General features: G+C 35.5%; 1 protein-coding gene across 7 annotated transcripts in view; it reads left to right on the top strand.

The window, feature by feature from the left end:
• Cdh8 (cadherin 8) overlaps positions 1-16,350 on the top strand; it is a 377,695-nt gene that overhangs the window by 180,760 nt on the left and 180,585 nt on the right. For all 7 annotated transcript variants that reach the window (XM_031341029.1, XM_031341023.1, XM_031341026.1 and 4 more), the window contains one exon: positions 10,238-10,357. In XM_031341029.1, coding sequence (XP_031196889.1) covers positions 10,238-10,357 — 120 coding nt within the window. The remainder of the gene's footprint in view (positions 1-10,237; positions 10,358-16,350) is intronic.

Here is a 16,350-nt window from a genome sequence, read left to right as displayed (position 1 = left end):
AAGCCAGCCTAAATATAGCTATCTCCTGAGAGGCTCTGACAGTACCTGACTAACACAGATGTAAATGCCTATTTTTTTTCTAATTTCTCCCAAACATGTTCCAAAATGGTTCACTTAACTCAGGAGAGTGCCCCTAGTTTGCAACTCCTATGAACTTGGAGACAGGATAATGCTTTCCTTTCAATATAAAATTTACCTAATGTTATGATCAAGACTTCCTCATATTAGAACCATTCATTTATTTGTTTCCTTTTGTTTAGCCTCCTGGACTCTTCAATATTTGGTTCACATACAATATTCTGCCATGGCATTTTGTAGCTATTGCTTAAAACATTCATGCTCCAACTATTTGTCCTCTAGAGAAAGCAAGAGTTTTCTCCTAGTGATAGTTTCTAAGCTGCTGAAATAAAGGCTTGATACATGGCAGTATATCAATAAAAAGATAGTGAAGATCCTAAGTAGGGGATAAACTTACTTACCAACTCTCTGGCTATATTGTGGACAGCAGTATGCACAGGATAACACACTCTCTCTCTTAGTAAACATTATTTTTAAAAAGTCCCTCTGAAGCCAAAAGTATCCTAATGACATCAAAGAAATACTGCTTTGTTTGGATCTTTCATCCTACTTGCTCCACTGGCTCAGTGGCTTTTCACTTAGGCAGGTCTGAAATTTGACAGGATTTTGTCTTTCCCTTCACAAAGGAGAGCTGACAGTGCACTGTCATCATTTCTACAAGTCCTGGCTTCTCACTAGAGAAGGGAGTTTTTTCCTACAGAACAGAAATAAACAGCCACTAGGATAGGTGTGTTTTATCTTCATGCATAGTAACCTTAGCTTACATTTTATCAAACAGAAAGTGTCATGTTGCAGAGAACACAAGATCGTGGCACAATGAATATCCTTGTAGCTGGCCATAGTCTATATCCTCCCTTTATGGAGGTCCACAGTAAGACAATCAAGAACATGGTGCCCTTTCTCTTATAAACATATATATATATATATATATATATATATAGATAGATAGATAGATAGATAGATAGATAGATAGATAGATATAGATATAGATATAGATATAGATATAGATATATAGATATATTAGTTAGTTTGTGTGTTTGACGTCAAGAATGACGTCAAGTGTTGCTACATGCCTGTGTTGTCACACTGCACGTGTGGTTATAACAGGACAACTTGTGAAAGTCACTTGTCTTCTTCCACCATGAGGATCCCAGCTTTAAAATCGGGACATCGTGCTTGGAAGCAGGTGCCTTTATCTGCGGTGCCAGATCTCATGTCTCAGCCCCATATTGGATATTAGAAAACTGAGTCAAAGATATTAAAAAGAAATTCTTGTTTGATGAGTGTATCAATTTAGATTTAGAATAGGCTCATTCTGGTATATGTGTCTATGTATGAGCTCATGTATGTGACTATGTATGCTTACATGTGTGTTTGTGTGTTTCACATCCACATTTGTATGCACAATTGTAGAAGACAGAAGCCATGTTCATTGAATTCCCTCATTGATTTCCACTCTATTTTTTGAGACATGATCTGTCACTTAACTTCTAGCTAAAAAATTTTGTGATCTTAGAGGGTTAGCAACCCCCTGGGATCTACTTGAATCTACCTGCTCAACACTTGAGGAATAAGCATGTGGCATTGTGTCCAGAATTTCACATGGATGCTGGCGATCTGACCTCATGTCATCATGCTTATAAAACCAGTGTTATTCTGAATAATATTCATTCTTTTAAATAAGTATATAATCTACGTTTATAGATTTCTACACTGAAAAAATATTATCTGCATGCATTGTTACTCTAATCAGCAAACATAGTTTTACTAGAAATTCCAGCTCTCCTATCCTCTCTTGCACCATAACATCCTGTTCAATGCCTCACATCTTGTATATGCTATGCAAAAATCTACTCCATGAGTGGAAACAAATTAATGACTTCATATAATAAAAGAGAAATAATTAAACCTTCCTTCCCATCTCATCTAAATGGTACATCTCAATGCCATGAGTAACATAATTTTGCAAGGTCAGGACAGATATACCTGACGTAAAGCATACATAATGTTGGCTTAGTTTGCTGGTATTTATAGGGTACTATTTCTTGGGAAACTGATTAGGAGAAAACTCTATTGCTAGAAATAAGCTGCATATGGAATAAAAATACACTTTTTCTTGTTTTTGTACTGTTGTGGAAGTCATCCGAATTCAGAAAGAGTTTATTTATGCACATGTTACTGTAAACCAGGCAGCTTATTAGTTTTCACGACCAGGCCTCCAGTTGCCCTCATTATCTGTTTCCAAATGTGCTGCCTAGGCCACCAGGATAGCAAGCATTGTCTGAAAGTGTTGCAGAAGGTGCTTTCTCCCTATGCATAGTAAACATGGGTGAGATTTTTACAATAACACATTTCTACATGATCCTTTCCAGTGCTCTCACTCAATGCACATTACAGATATATTCCTGAATGATGTATGGGTGAGCAAAACTTCCCCATATACTCAACTACATTTTCTAAGGAGTTTTAATCATGTATGGAAGTTTCTGGCTCATTTTTAATACAATGTTAAGTGGCTTGGCTATTTCTTTCTTACATTATTGCTTATGTCTATCTATGTGCTCCAGAAAAGAAAATATATATTGGAATCTGGATTTATTTCCTTAGTTGATGTCTCAAATCATGGATCCAGAAAGAATGGAATGGCATAATGCATTTTGGTCCTGTCCCTCATTTTATCCCAGTTAAGAAACTTACTTACTCATATACTAAAGTCATTTTGGAGCACATGATATTTGACAGATCTTTTTCACTATAGACAAGAGGTAGCTTAGAAAGACAACACTCAAAGACTTATGAATATTACAAAAGAGAGGGGGGCTAACCCTTGGGATTCTGATTTTGTGTATGTTTGAATAAATTAGTCCAAATTAGAGCTCAGCACCCATGTCACCAAGGTTTGACTAATGGAAATATTTGATTATCAAGTAAAGAAAGACTAATTTGCTATTCCTCAAGCCTGAAGTTGAATGTTCATGTGTTTTGGCTCCCTACCTTGAGAACTCAGCTGTCAAAGAGATCTGCATATATAAGGTTAATCTATAAAAAAGCATGTTGTTCTCCAGCTCTGTGTATAATCTTCCTTAACCTGCAAAGACCCCTAGGCCCCAAGGCAGCCTTGGAGATTTGGATATTTGGCAAGTCTACTACAACTAGGTAGCACAACTGAAAGATGCCAGTAGGATTTAGGGCATATTTCCCACTCGGAGCACTTGCTTGATGTCTGTCTGGAGAAATAATTGTTGATGACTATGGTATTAGAGAAAAGGAATAGTGGTATGAGTTGGCTATTTGGATTTTTCAGTTTTTACCTTAGTTACACAAGGGCTTTGTTATTCTGTAAGAAAAAAAAAGAAGAAGAAGAAGTAATCAAATGGAACAATACAAAACCTATATAAATATTTGCCAGTCAACTCCTTAAAGAAATGTTTGACAAGACTACAAAGTAATGGACTGAATATGACATGTTGAAAACATCCAGAACATCATGCTTCAGCATGTAGTAACTGTTAATTTAAATGCCAACAAGTTATGCAGGTCATGTGAAATTATGGCATTTCTGCTCCACAACAAACAAGCTATGTTGTCATGGAGATCTCTGTGCCCATGTATCTATTGTGAGCAGGGTACTTTGGAGAAATTAATAAGAAGGATGAGAAAAGTTGAGCCAAGGGTTTATTTTTATTAAACTAATGAGAAGAATCCCATCACTGCTATGACCTGTTAGGCTTGTGATCTTTGCAATGTGTGTGAATGTTTATGTAAGGCTTTTTCAGATGATGCGTCTGAGCCTTCTGTCCTGTGGATTGTTCCTACTGAACTTGAAACAGGGAGCTAGAAATTAAAATGAAAAGTTCGAAGAAGATAGGAGGAGGCCAGCAGTGCACGCCTCTTTGGATTTCAGCTATTGCAATGGTTCTGCTTCTTTATCTTTCCACTGGCTATAGCAATGCTTATTCACTAAGAATGTATTGCAAATGACTCCTTGCAAATGGGGTCTGTGTTCCTCTCATCATAATAGCCTTAGCTTTTTCAGTGTGTGCATTTTCACGCTGCACCAAACCTTTGTTTTCTTGCTCAGGGTGTCAGCACCAGCATTTTTCTTTCTGAATAATGTGCAGAATTGGTGTGCTGACTTGCTCAAAAAAAAAAAAAAGTATAGCCAAGCTAGCAGAGCTATGCTACCTGAAGCCCAACATCTTATTTTCCCAAAGGCTTTTTCATCTTAGTTTGTCGGCAAACTAGAGCCTCTAACCTGACAGAGTAACATCTCTGAAGGTTAATTTTGCTTGTAGTGTTTGCTGTCATGATTGGAAGAAAATATGTAAGTTCTAAAGCTAATAGGGGGAAAGTTTCAAGTGGGGGAAAATGTGGACGATACTGTAAGCTCTTGATTAATTAAGATCCACGATCCACACAATATACTGCCACATTTCATTTAACTAAGAATCTAAATGCAGAAAAATGGGTTTGTTAAAAATGGAAATCACCTTGGACTGGTGTGTTCACACTTGACTTGATACTAGAAGCCTGGATTGCAGTGATGGGGATCATTTTTGTTGACAACAGCTGGAGAGACAACAGCTATATTATTATAATTAGGATCAGCATCCAGTGGATTATAATAGGGGCTTTCTTGGAGAAATGGCACAGTGTCAAATTTATAGTCACTAGCTAAATGAGTCTCTTGTATCCTTGACAAAAGGACAAAAACTGTTCCAAATGAAAACACAAACAGAGAATCCTGGTTGTTGTATTTCCCGGGTATTACTCAGGGTCCTATTTATCACACAGCAACACTTGCTGCTTTGAAGAAACATTATCCTGCAAGGTTTACACTTTTCAATTTGCCTCCGTGCGCTGCATTCTGCATGCATTTCCATAGAGAAGGCTACACAGCAGCTTGACTTGAAATCTTTTCGGCTGCAAGATTAACTTCAAAGCATCCATTTTCCTTCTTCTGGGTAATCACTTGACAAATGCATCCACAAAAACCTCCCCACACTTCCATGGCAGGGTACAGGTGCATCCACAGTATTGAATCACTATGCAGAAATAACACCCCTGACAGATTAGCCTTTCCAAGTGTCTAAGATCCACGGATTTGGATTTCTGGAAGGTGGACACCAGGGAGACATATCTGGGATGAGTATGTGGGCAAAAGCTTATCTTACCATTGTTGTGGTTCCCAAACCAGTAGAGCATCTTCACATTCATCTGGGATAAGAGTGAATCTTGAGAGTGCGTTCTATTCAAGTAGCATCAGAAAACTTGTATTGGCAAGTTGCCTGATGCCTGGCTTTATGCTCACTACATTAAACACTTTTTACTTTCTGACCCAAGAGCAATTTATCCTGAAGCAGAAACTGATGTGAAATAGATTAGACAGAGGTCATGGGCTGATGAATGTGAGGTTACATGCCAATGTATTTTTTGCCAACTTTAATAATGAAATCACTTTCTTCATATATATGTGTGTGTGTGTGTATATATATATATATATACACACACATATACATATATATATAGTTTCATTATAGTTTCATTATGGCTGACATAGACTCCTGTATCAATTGTGTAATGATCAGCTTAGAATTATCAATATACCTACTTATTATATCTTTAATATTGCAAAACAATTTGTTTTTAGTTTTACATGTGTACATTTAAGCGAGGAAAGAAAACTTCTAGATGTATTATAAATAAAAATTTCCCATTGTTTACATGGATTATTATAATGACTTTTCTGAACATGTCTGCAGTGTAAGAATTGTTACCAACTTTGTAATACAGACAAAAAAGCCAAGGGTTAGAATGTTCAAATATTTAGCAAAATGTACAGAATGTGAAAAGAATCAGAGATAGACAATAAAACTTGTATTCTGATTTGAGTCTTTGTGACCTTCCCCACAACATCGTATGTTTTCAGCAGTGTTGTACATAACACTTTTTAGGTCTGCCAAGTAAAAATGATTGTCTTGGCCTATGAATAGCTGAACCATGGAGCTGCTAAGTCTTTCCTTCATGTACCAGTACTGTGATGGGAAGCCTCTCGCAACGAAATGACATCACATGACAATAGACAGGGAAGCTGAAGTCATGGAGACTAGGTTGGGAGAAAAAAAAAAAAAACCAAACTGCCAAGGACAGTCTCACCTTCTTACCTGTGAGAAATAATCTGCATGGTTTGTTTCCCTAAATGAATAATATTAAATATGCTTCATTTTAGAAACAATTCTGAACAAGAGTTTTGTTCTTTGAAGTAGTCATAACAGAAATTAATGCACTGAAACAAAATAAGCAATGTTCAGTTGTGAAAAGTCTGTCTTAACATATACTTTGAATCATGACTTCACATAAGAATTGCCTGAGAAGAATTAACAACATACTCAACTACTGTCAGTATCCTATCATCATGTGTGGGACTTAGGGGACCATTTTTGGAAGGTAATAAACTACTACAGAGGCATGGCTATTACTCATAGGCTTAGCATGTTATAATTTTTTTATTATCTACAAATATTATTTGCTTAACCCTCTGAACTATACTAGTTATATAATATATGTAATATATGTAATAAATTATATAATATAATGATATATAAAACATATACATTCATTTATAGATGTATATGTACATACTCAAAATGTATATATTTATATTATATATGTATATGTACATATATTATATATACTTAATCTGAGACAGTATCAAGTTAGATGGCTTGCCTGAAGACATGTGCATGTGTTTAAGAACAAATTAGCCCATTTTGTATGCAAAAGCTCCCATTGTATTGCTTAACTCAACCACATAGATTTCAGAAAATATTTGTTTTTTGTTTTTTTTTTTTTGCCTACAAAGATATTCCTTAATTTGAGTCAATGGAGAATATGATTTCAATGTTGGAAGAAGATCTTTGATTGATTATCTGCCTCCTCATATTTTAGTAGTGAATGGGCTCACTATCACACTATCATAGTGACAATTAAACATGAATAACTTTTTGAGTTAGTGTATTACTTCACACTGGGAAAAATCACTTGCTATAAAAGCATAGGTACTAGACACCAAAGCAAGGGAAAATTCTCCAGTATTTTTCAGTGCAGAGTTTCACTCTAGTATTCATTCTGATTTCTGTCAATCCTTTGAATTATTCTTAGAGTATTTTTTCTATTTTATTTCTTTAATATATGGATTAATCTTATACATTATAAAATATTTGCTATATATTTTCCTTAAAAATGTTTGCATTCTTACAAAATACTATAGAGTGGTATTTTACAAAAACAATTATAATTCAATTTTCTGTCACATGGAGATAATATTCTGTAGGTTAAGAAAGAACATGTTGTCTCTAATGGCATTAAAAATGTGATGTCCTCACAGGAAGGTGGATGAAGATGGAAGAGCCAAAATGACCAAGTTCTCCCATAAGCCATTTCCTACAGGAAGCAAATGAAACTAGCTAGAAAGGAGCCTGATGGCCTGACCACTGTGCAAATGCCTAGCTACACAGCGAAACCCTGTCTTAAAACAAACAAACATGCAGTTTACTTGATACTGTCATTTTCACTATTAACAACTGAAGATGAAACACATCCAAGCTGTGACTACCATGCATACCATGCACTCACTGAATCATCAGATTACCATCTTAGCACACAGACACAAATAAGGAAATTGATAGGTGTGTCCACTTTATGTCATCCTGACCCAGTGGTCTTAATGGGACTCCTTCTGTAACCTCATAACTGGTCTGTTTTTCTAATCAGTTTCCTTGCCTCCAAGTTATTCTGGCAGCACTGAGAGCAGAAGTGGCTGCATTAGGAATTGATCTGGACCCGAAAAGTCAATTAGTTAGACATGGTGCATATAATACACGCATTCGTTCCTTCAAATACTTCCTATAATTTGACCCTAACTTGCAACTCTAGCCCTGTATTAGATATCAGACTTTTCAGGTCATCTCTTCTAAAATTATTTAGGCACTCTAGCTCCCTACCATCCCCTCATGTAAAACTTTTTTTCTCCAGTTGTTCTCAAGTTAAACTATGTTTAAATAATTGTCATTATTGGTCTTCTATGTGTCCAACTTCTGCCAGAAACATAGATATTCCACTTTGAAAAGTGATTCTTGTTACACACACACACATACACACAAATACACATACACACACAAATATGTCTTTCTCTGCTGTGGGCAGGGTGGGGGGAGGCTGTGGGAGGCTGTAGCTGTGACAAGAGCCAGGGGCCCAAGGGGCTTGGCCAAACATCTGCAGTCCATCCCTTGCAGGCAAAAGTCACCTGCCTGGTCAGGTCTCCAGGGTTCTAAACCTGTGCTTAACTGGGGACCAGGCTTTGTGTGTAAAGCTCACTGCTCCCCCATACCCCACCACCAAAATGTACTGTTCCCAATTTACAGTGGAGTGTTTTATATAAGTGACATTCAAGACATGTTGTTGATCTGTACGCTTTAAAACTGATAAAACATCATTGTGAGGATAAATTTCTATTATACAACTATCAACTGCTCGACAAATGTCATTACATTTTTTTTTTCTGAATAGTGACTGCAATTGAAAGCATCTCAAGAACATTTTGATTGATAAGATCTTTCAAGGACTCAATCCTATTTCAATCACAGTGAAAATAGACTCCTCAGATACACAGTGTATCTACAGGATTATAACCCTTTTCCACTATATGCTTGGAGCGTTAGCAATTGACTATGTACGGCTGATAACCTCTGACACCAGTTTGTATTTGCCATTAGCTAAACCCAGCAGCCTCACTGAAGGCCAAAGTTCCATTCTCTGGGGCCATCTCATCTCCCCCTTCTTCAGAATTGCAGAATGAATATCTAGCCCCACCTATCAATGAGCACTCCAGCTCTCAAACCCAGCTTTATACCCTCATGTGATCTACTGCAGCCATTGTCATGGTTTCATGACCACTTGTATACTCCTACTCTGTCTTGTTTCCATCACTTACCTTCAGAGGTTAATGAAGGACACCCTGTAGTAAAAATAAGGCAAGTATTCTTTTATTAAAATATTTTTTCTGTGACTGATCTGTAATCTTAGCATTTTCAATAAATCAACAGGTAAATTCCAATATGTGCTTTATTTAGCCTCTTAATTAATAAACATGTTAAGTAACTACTCTGTGAATGACTATTAACAGAGGGAGGAAAATAACGCTGGGCCTGCCCTCATATGTAATTCCAATCACATCAGACTCCCCTTGGCCTCTAAGTTACAAAAGTCATAAAGCTATCCCACAATCTTCTATGTCTTTACTTGTGCTTGAATTCTTTCTTGGGATTTCTTCTATGCACATGTCTATGCCAAACTTGACATTTCATTAGTATTTAGTTTCAGTGAAATCTATCTTGAAACCTGTCCATGACCATTCTGTTTGTGCTAGACCAAAAGAGGGACACATGCTTGCTGCTCCTGTAATCACGTGAGCTGCTGAGCTTGTTTATCTGGTACCTACACAAAACTCTCCTCTTTTTTAGTACAGGGATTTTTCATTAGCATATATACTGCCATTCAGGAAAACTCCATGTGTGCGGTTGTTATAAAACACAGAAGATTAATGTGAGAAGAGGTTTTGTTCTGTTATCCATGCATCTAATTACATGAGCTAGCTGATTAATTGGTGGTTCCTATCTTATTTTATATTCTGAGAAATTAAGTGTGATAGACTAAAATATTCCTTTGATATTTATGTGCTGGCTTTTACAGCAGACAAGTTTTCAAGATACACTCAGTTGTACTTCAGCAAAACTCAAGTGCTACATGTTGTATTATATTATTAACCTTTTGTTTCATATTTCTTTGATATGGTTCCTTTGCTCATTTCTTAAGCTCACATAAGTCTAATAGATATCCTTCTGATGAAAACTACAAAGGCATCTTAAATAATAGAGACTAAAAATGCTATCTTAATCCACTATTTCAGCCTGGCAGTACTGCTTCTTATAAAATATTTGCTGTTGGAGTTCTAACAAAGCAGCTTGCCTCCACATTTTGGGAGTTCGTTAATTCCTATGGGATCATGAATGATACCTGACAACATTTAGCACCTGGGAAAGAGTAACAAGCCCTTCCTTACTGTTTTCACTCACTCATTCTCTCTCTCTTTTTAAATTAGGTACGTCTGTCACTAATGTAACAGCGACTGATGCTGACGACCCAGTTTATGGAAACAGTGCAAAGTTGGTTTACAGTATCTTGGAGGGACAGCCGTATTTTTCCATTGAGCCTGAAACAGGTTTGTGGCTTAAATTTTAAATTCTATTTAACATGTTTTGCTTCAGGGAAACACTTATTAGGAACTGGTTTATGAAATGTTCAGGCTAAATATTCCACACACACGACCAATAATGTTTGCCTACACACTGTGAGGTACAAGGCTAGCCTGCAATTATTGATGCTGATTAAAATGAATTATAAAACCAGGGTTGGCTATCTCCCTTTAAACAGATGGTCCAATACCATTTCTCATCCTGGTGTAAAGGAAGAAAAAGGGCTTACTTCAGGCTAGTTCAATATCATACTTAAGTACAGATTCAGTAGTTTATTAGCTCTGTGTTGAGTGACAAGCCACTTTCTAGGTTTCAGTTTGTCAGTATAAATACTGCTTTTGTGTTATTAGTGACACAAGGACCATTTAATGCACTGCAATGTCCCTATCATTACATTTATAACTGGATTCCTTTATGATACCTCAGCATTTGATCTTTTATAAAGATACATTTTGGATCAGGTCAAATTCAACTAATATTACCAGGTATAATTGGAAACATATAAAATCCTTTCCTCAGAAAACAAAGAAACAAATAAATACACACATAGACATTGATTTTTCTTTAAAGAAAAAAGACAATATAGAAAAGATCCTCACTGAACAATACATTTTGTAAATGAAGACATCCATTCTTAAATGCTTTAATGGAGCCTAAGATTAAATTTATTCTGACAGGCTGTATTAAGTCATGGGGTTTTATTATAGCACACATAACATTATTATATTTTATTGATGTCAGTGTTGTTATTAAGAGCAGTTGTTGATAAAAAATACTTTCTACTGCATGTATCTTCCTTTCTACCCTGTGGTTTCTGTCTTCGCTTTACCATTCAGAATCATTCAGCCTACCTGTGTTATATTTTCTTTGGTTCATTAATTTTTACCACTATTCAGAAAATTCTATGAGTTGCCGTTATACCAGTCATTAGTCAAATTAAAAACGAAATTTTTCATTGTGTTTTTTAAAATAAATTCAAAGAGCAAAATATGCATTTAAAAGAAGTACACTTATACATAAATAGGTCACAGCTACAGTAGTAAACATAAATTTTGAAATAGGAAAGCATGTGTAAAGTGCATTAAATTAGGATGCTATGGTTAGATGATTTTATTCAGGGAAGAAGGAAGTTTTTCATAAAGTTTATTTTGTTTGAACCTTTAGATAATCAGAGATACAATAGAATAATATGTTATTTAAAGAGAAATGGAATCTAGACATTTCTTATAACCCTACAACCCTGTCAAAAGTCTGGTGAGAAACTAAGAGTCACACATGTCTCCATTTTCATAACCACAATTAAAATGTTAGATTTCTTCTTTCTTCTATTTTTCACTCTATCTGCTTTTTCCTTTTATACTCCACCTTCCTTCCTTCCTTCCTCTCTTCCTTCCTTTCTTCCTTCCTTCTTTCCTTCCTCCCTTCCTTTACTCCTTCTCTTTTTTCTTCCTTCCTTTCCCTGTTTTACATGGTCTCACATAGCCCAGGCTTATTGATCTAAGACCTTAAGTTTTAGATTCTGGCCTTGAACTTCCAATCTTCTTGACATCAAGTCACAAGAACTAGAATTATAGGGATGAACCATTACTATACCCAGATGCATTGAACTTCACTTGTGATAGGGGACAGTTTTGTTTAAAGGGCTTCTATAGGAAAGAATTATCTTGGTTGTAAAATTAAGTTGAATAATGTCGTGTGTTGATTCTTAGCTCTTGTTCACTTGGGCATTTTTGTACATAATTTCAGCTATAATGAAGATATGAAGACAAGATTTCCCATTGAGCATTAACTATATACAGCTACTGAATTAAAGTATGCTGAGGTAAAAAAAAAAATATGAAGGCTAATCTCAGCTTGCAATTGTCTCATGATCTATTTCAGAAGAGAGATATTTTAAAAACATAAATATAATAAACATGATGATGTCTTTTAAATACTTTATATCTGAAGAATAAACTGTCATGAGATATAGATAATTAAAATTCCGTGCTACAGTAGAAGTTTTATGAATAGATAGATAGATGCTGTTTGCATAATTAAATGTGCTCAACTACATTTATTATTTAGATTTTTAGCCAGTATAATAGGGATCCTTATCACATCCCTTTAAGCTTTATTGTTTATAGTTTGACTAATATAAAATTGTCTGATATGTATTTTTCATAAGATAATTCTAGTATTACTTTGGCCAATTCTTTGCAGAAAAATGTTACTCAAGCAATTCGCACAGTAGTTGCTAAATAAATATTGAGTAGATGAGGACTTTTGTTTTGTTTTGTTTTGGTTTGGTTTTTTGAGACAGGGTTTCTCTGCATAGCCCTGGCTGTCCTGAAAATCACTCTGTAGATCAGGCTGGCCTCAAACTCAGAAATCAGACTGCTGCTGCCTCCCAAGTGCTGAGATTAAAAGCATGCAATACCACTGCCCAGCAGGGGACAACATTTTTCTCTACAGAAGTTACAATTAATTTAAAATAGACCAAAATTCAATCATCAATAAAGAATAAATGAAAACTATATTCATAAAATAGGAAAGTACTTGAAAAGTGTATTGATTAGGGGGTCAATATTATACAACCCTTCCTCAGGCAACAAGGACTGCTATTATAAACATTATCTAATTTAAGACTTATATGGCCTTGGAGACGTGGCTTCTGAGTGAAATTTATACATAACTCTGTAAATTCATGCATTATTACACTTGAGTATGTTAAACTTTTAAAAAAGTGGCTGGTTTTTCTATGGAATCTAATTCTTTATGTTTCTTTAAAATTTGTTCTCTCCTTTAAAAAATAAAAACTGATGATAGACAATGAGAGAGAAGGGAAAAGATTATGTTGAAATAGAAAAAAAAACACTATAAGAAATTTACAGTTCTAATTTTATCAGTATATAGAAATGTTGTCAATGTTCTTAATATAAAGAGAATGAATATATGCATTAAAGTGATACTTATTACATTGGCTTAAAGGAAACAGAACAAGCATCTACCAATAGCTGCTGTCTATTGTGCAGAATGAGGGTGTATAACTGCTCAGACTACATTACCATACACTTAGTAGCCCTCTCTGGCATTGGAAGACCAGAGGATTACAAGGATTATATAGGTCTCTGGTCTGTATTAAATGAAGATGGTTTCAGATACAAAGAGAGTGACAGGAGCTCTATTGACAATAGTTAGTTGACAACAGTGTTGATAAACTTGCCTACACACCATGAATCCAAGCAAGTGGAGCAAAAGTTTTTCTTTCTCCAACTTCCTATTATTTGGGCTACCACTTGGAATTGCTGCCCACATGAATGAGTCTCTTGCCAATTCAATTAAGCTTTTAAAGTACAAGTTCTCACTTGTATGTCCAGGACTTCTTTGTAAGTTATGGCTAGAGCCAGATAAGTTGAAATCCAAAAGGAACACTCACAAAAATACATTTAGTGTTGACCAGAAGATGTGGATCACTTGGATACTCTGAGCAAAAGACAATGAAATAGAGTTAGGAATAATTTATGCTTAATGAGGTTTATGACTACATGATCAAACTAGTCAGCAAGCCAGAGTGGCCACAAAGTACTTCATGTCAGACTCCCATCAGTTAGAAAAGCTAAAACAGAAAGGTAGAAAAGACTAGGCAAGACAGCTGTAACTCCATTTTGAATGAATCCATTGGGAACCTTGGGGTGTCTAAGGTACCTCATATTGCACAGATATGTCCACTCTCTGGCATATACCCTCCATAGAGGTATGGAATTTTATGTATCTAGAATGTTCTTACTACAAATGAAGAGCAAAATCCTGTCTTATGAAACCAGTGAGTGTAATGCTGAGTAGTAGCATGCAGGGTCACCAAATGTTGGGTAATTAGTATCTTCTATACACCAAAACATCGAGTATTCTCAAACTTTTACCCAGATTTAAAATTATAGAAACAGTAAAAAAAAATTTTTTTTCAGGAATAAGCAGAGTCTTCTTATACCTCTAAAGGCATTTGTCATACTTAGCTTTAGTTGTCATCTTGACACATCTAGGAAGAGGAAACTTCAGTTGAAGAATTGCTTGTGGGCCTGTCTTTGGGGGTATTTTTTGACTGCTGATCTACATAAGAGGGCTAGGCCAACTGTGAGGTCCACCTGAGTTCCTGGACAGGGGGACCTAAGCTGTAAAAGAAAGGTAGATAAACATGAGCCTGCAAGAAAGTCAATAAGCAGCATTCATCCATGTTTTCTGACTTCAGGTTCATGCCTTGAGATTCTGCCCTGACTTTCTTTCATGTCGGATTATGATCTGGGAATTATAAAATAACAATAAACCCATTCCTCTCCAATTTTGTATGGTTCACTATTTTATCACAACAACAGAAAATCCAACTAGAACAGCATTCTCACAGAAATGTTTCTTCACATGTTTGGTTTGTCGATTTTAGAAAGGGACACAGCAGAATTCACTCAAAATGTTATCAATTATACAGGGTCAGACTGCCCGTTTTCACAAGGATCTGGCCATAACATCAAGGATCAGACCTATACATAAAGTTATTAATAATTTGATAGAGGACCACTCATTCAACAGGTTGTGCAACACAGCTATGTTAAGGATCGTTATGTAATGTAGATTGCTCCTTGAGGACTGTCAGCAAAATCTTGGTATGAGGATGTTTTCAATAGGTTAAAAAATTCCAAAGCATAATAGGCAGAAAACAACCTTTATCTCATCTGATCCTTGAAAGAAAAGTAGGAGCAGAACTTTTGATTTTGAAGTAGATAAATTCTGCTTTCCTGTTCTTATTAGAGTCTCACATAATGGAAATATGAGCTGTTGTCATAGTAGGTGATGTGCGTCAGAAAGGCTCTTACCTTTTTTTTTTAACATTTAAAAACATATTTTAATTGAATAGAATTAAATCACATTCTTGTTTCTCTTTTGTACCACTGCTCCTCCCAGAGACCCCCTTCAATTCCTACAATATCTTTTTTATCATATTCCTTAAAATTTATAAAATATTATAACAATAAAAATAAGTATTATAAAAGTTGTTTGATATAAAACAACAATCAATTTAACAGACTTATGTAGATGCTCGTCTACAACAGTAGTGAAAATACATTTTTCTCAATATAAATTTTAAATAACTCCAAACATATTAACTGTATACTTAAAAATAATGCATCACTACTAGTATTTTCTTAAATGAACATGAATATATAAAATATTTTCATTTGTCTTGTATTTAGTAGAGTTTAAAATAGTGGCTCTTACTGTGGTACAAGCCCAGAATAAGAACAATATTTAGACATTGGGTTTATTCCAAACTTCTGGGCTAATAACCACTTATCAGAGAGTGCATACCATGTGTTTTCTTTTGTGAGTGGGTTACATCACTCAGGATGATATTCTCCAGATCCATCCATTTACCTAAGAATTTCATAAATTTATTGTTTTTAATATCTGAGTAGTATCCCATTATGTAGATGTACCATGATTTCTGTATCCACTCCTCTGTTGAGGGACATCTGGGTTGTTTCCAGGTTCTGGCTATTATAAATAAGGCTGCTGTGAACATGGTGGAGCATGTGTCCTTATTACATGTTGGAGCATCTTTTGGGTATATGCCCAGTAGTGGTATAGCTGGGTACTCTGGTAGAACTATGTCCAATTTCCGGAGGAACCGCCAAACTGATTTCCAGAGCGGTTGTACCAGTTTGCTCTTTCCTTATTCCAGGTATCAAGATCACCAGGAGACATAAAATTTGTTCTTTATTTCCTGTTTTGAGCCTTGTATCCATTAACCTTTCATATTTTAAATAGTTTCTCATATTAGAAGGGCTAAGATTGAGACAAATGAGACCTTTTTGTTGTATTGGTTCATGTATCTGCCAGCCTAGAACATTGCACCTAAGCATAATTCTGAAATCATTAAAAGAGAGAAGAGAAAGAGAGAGAGAGAGAGAGAGAGAGAGAGAGAGAG

This window comes from Mastomys coucha, unplaced genomic scaffold (assembly GCF_008632895.1).
Source record: "Mastomys coucha isolate ucsf_1 unplaced genomic scaffold, UCSF_Mcou_1 pScaffold22, whole genome shotgun sequence".
Taxonomy (NCBI): Eukaryota; Metazoa; Chordata; class Mammalia; order Rodentia; family Muridae; genus Mastomys; species Mastomys coucha.
Note: the sequence above shows the minus strand (reverse complement) of the source record. Positions and strands in the feature narration are given on the sequence as shown.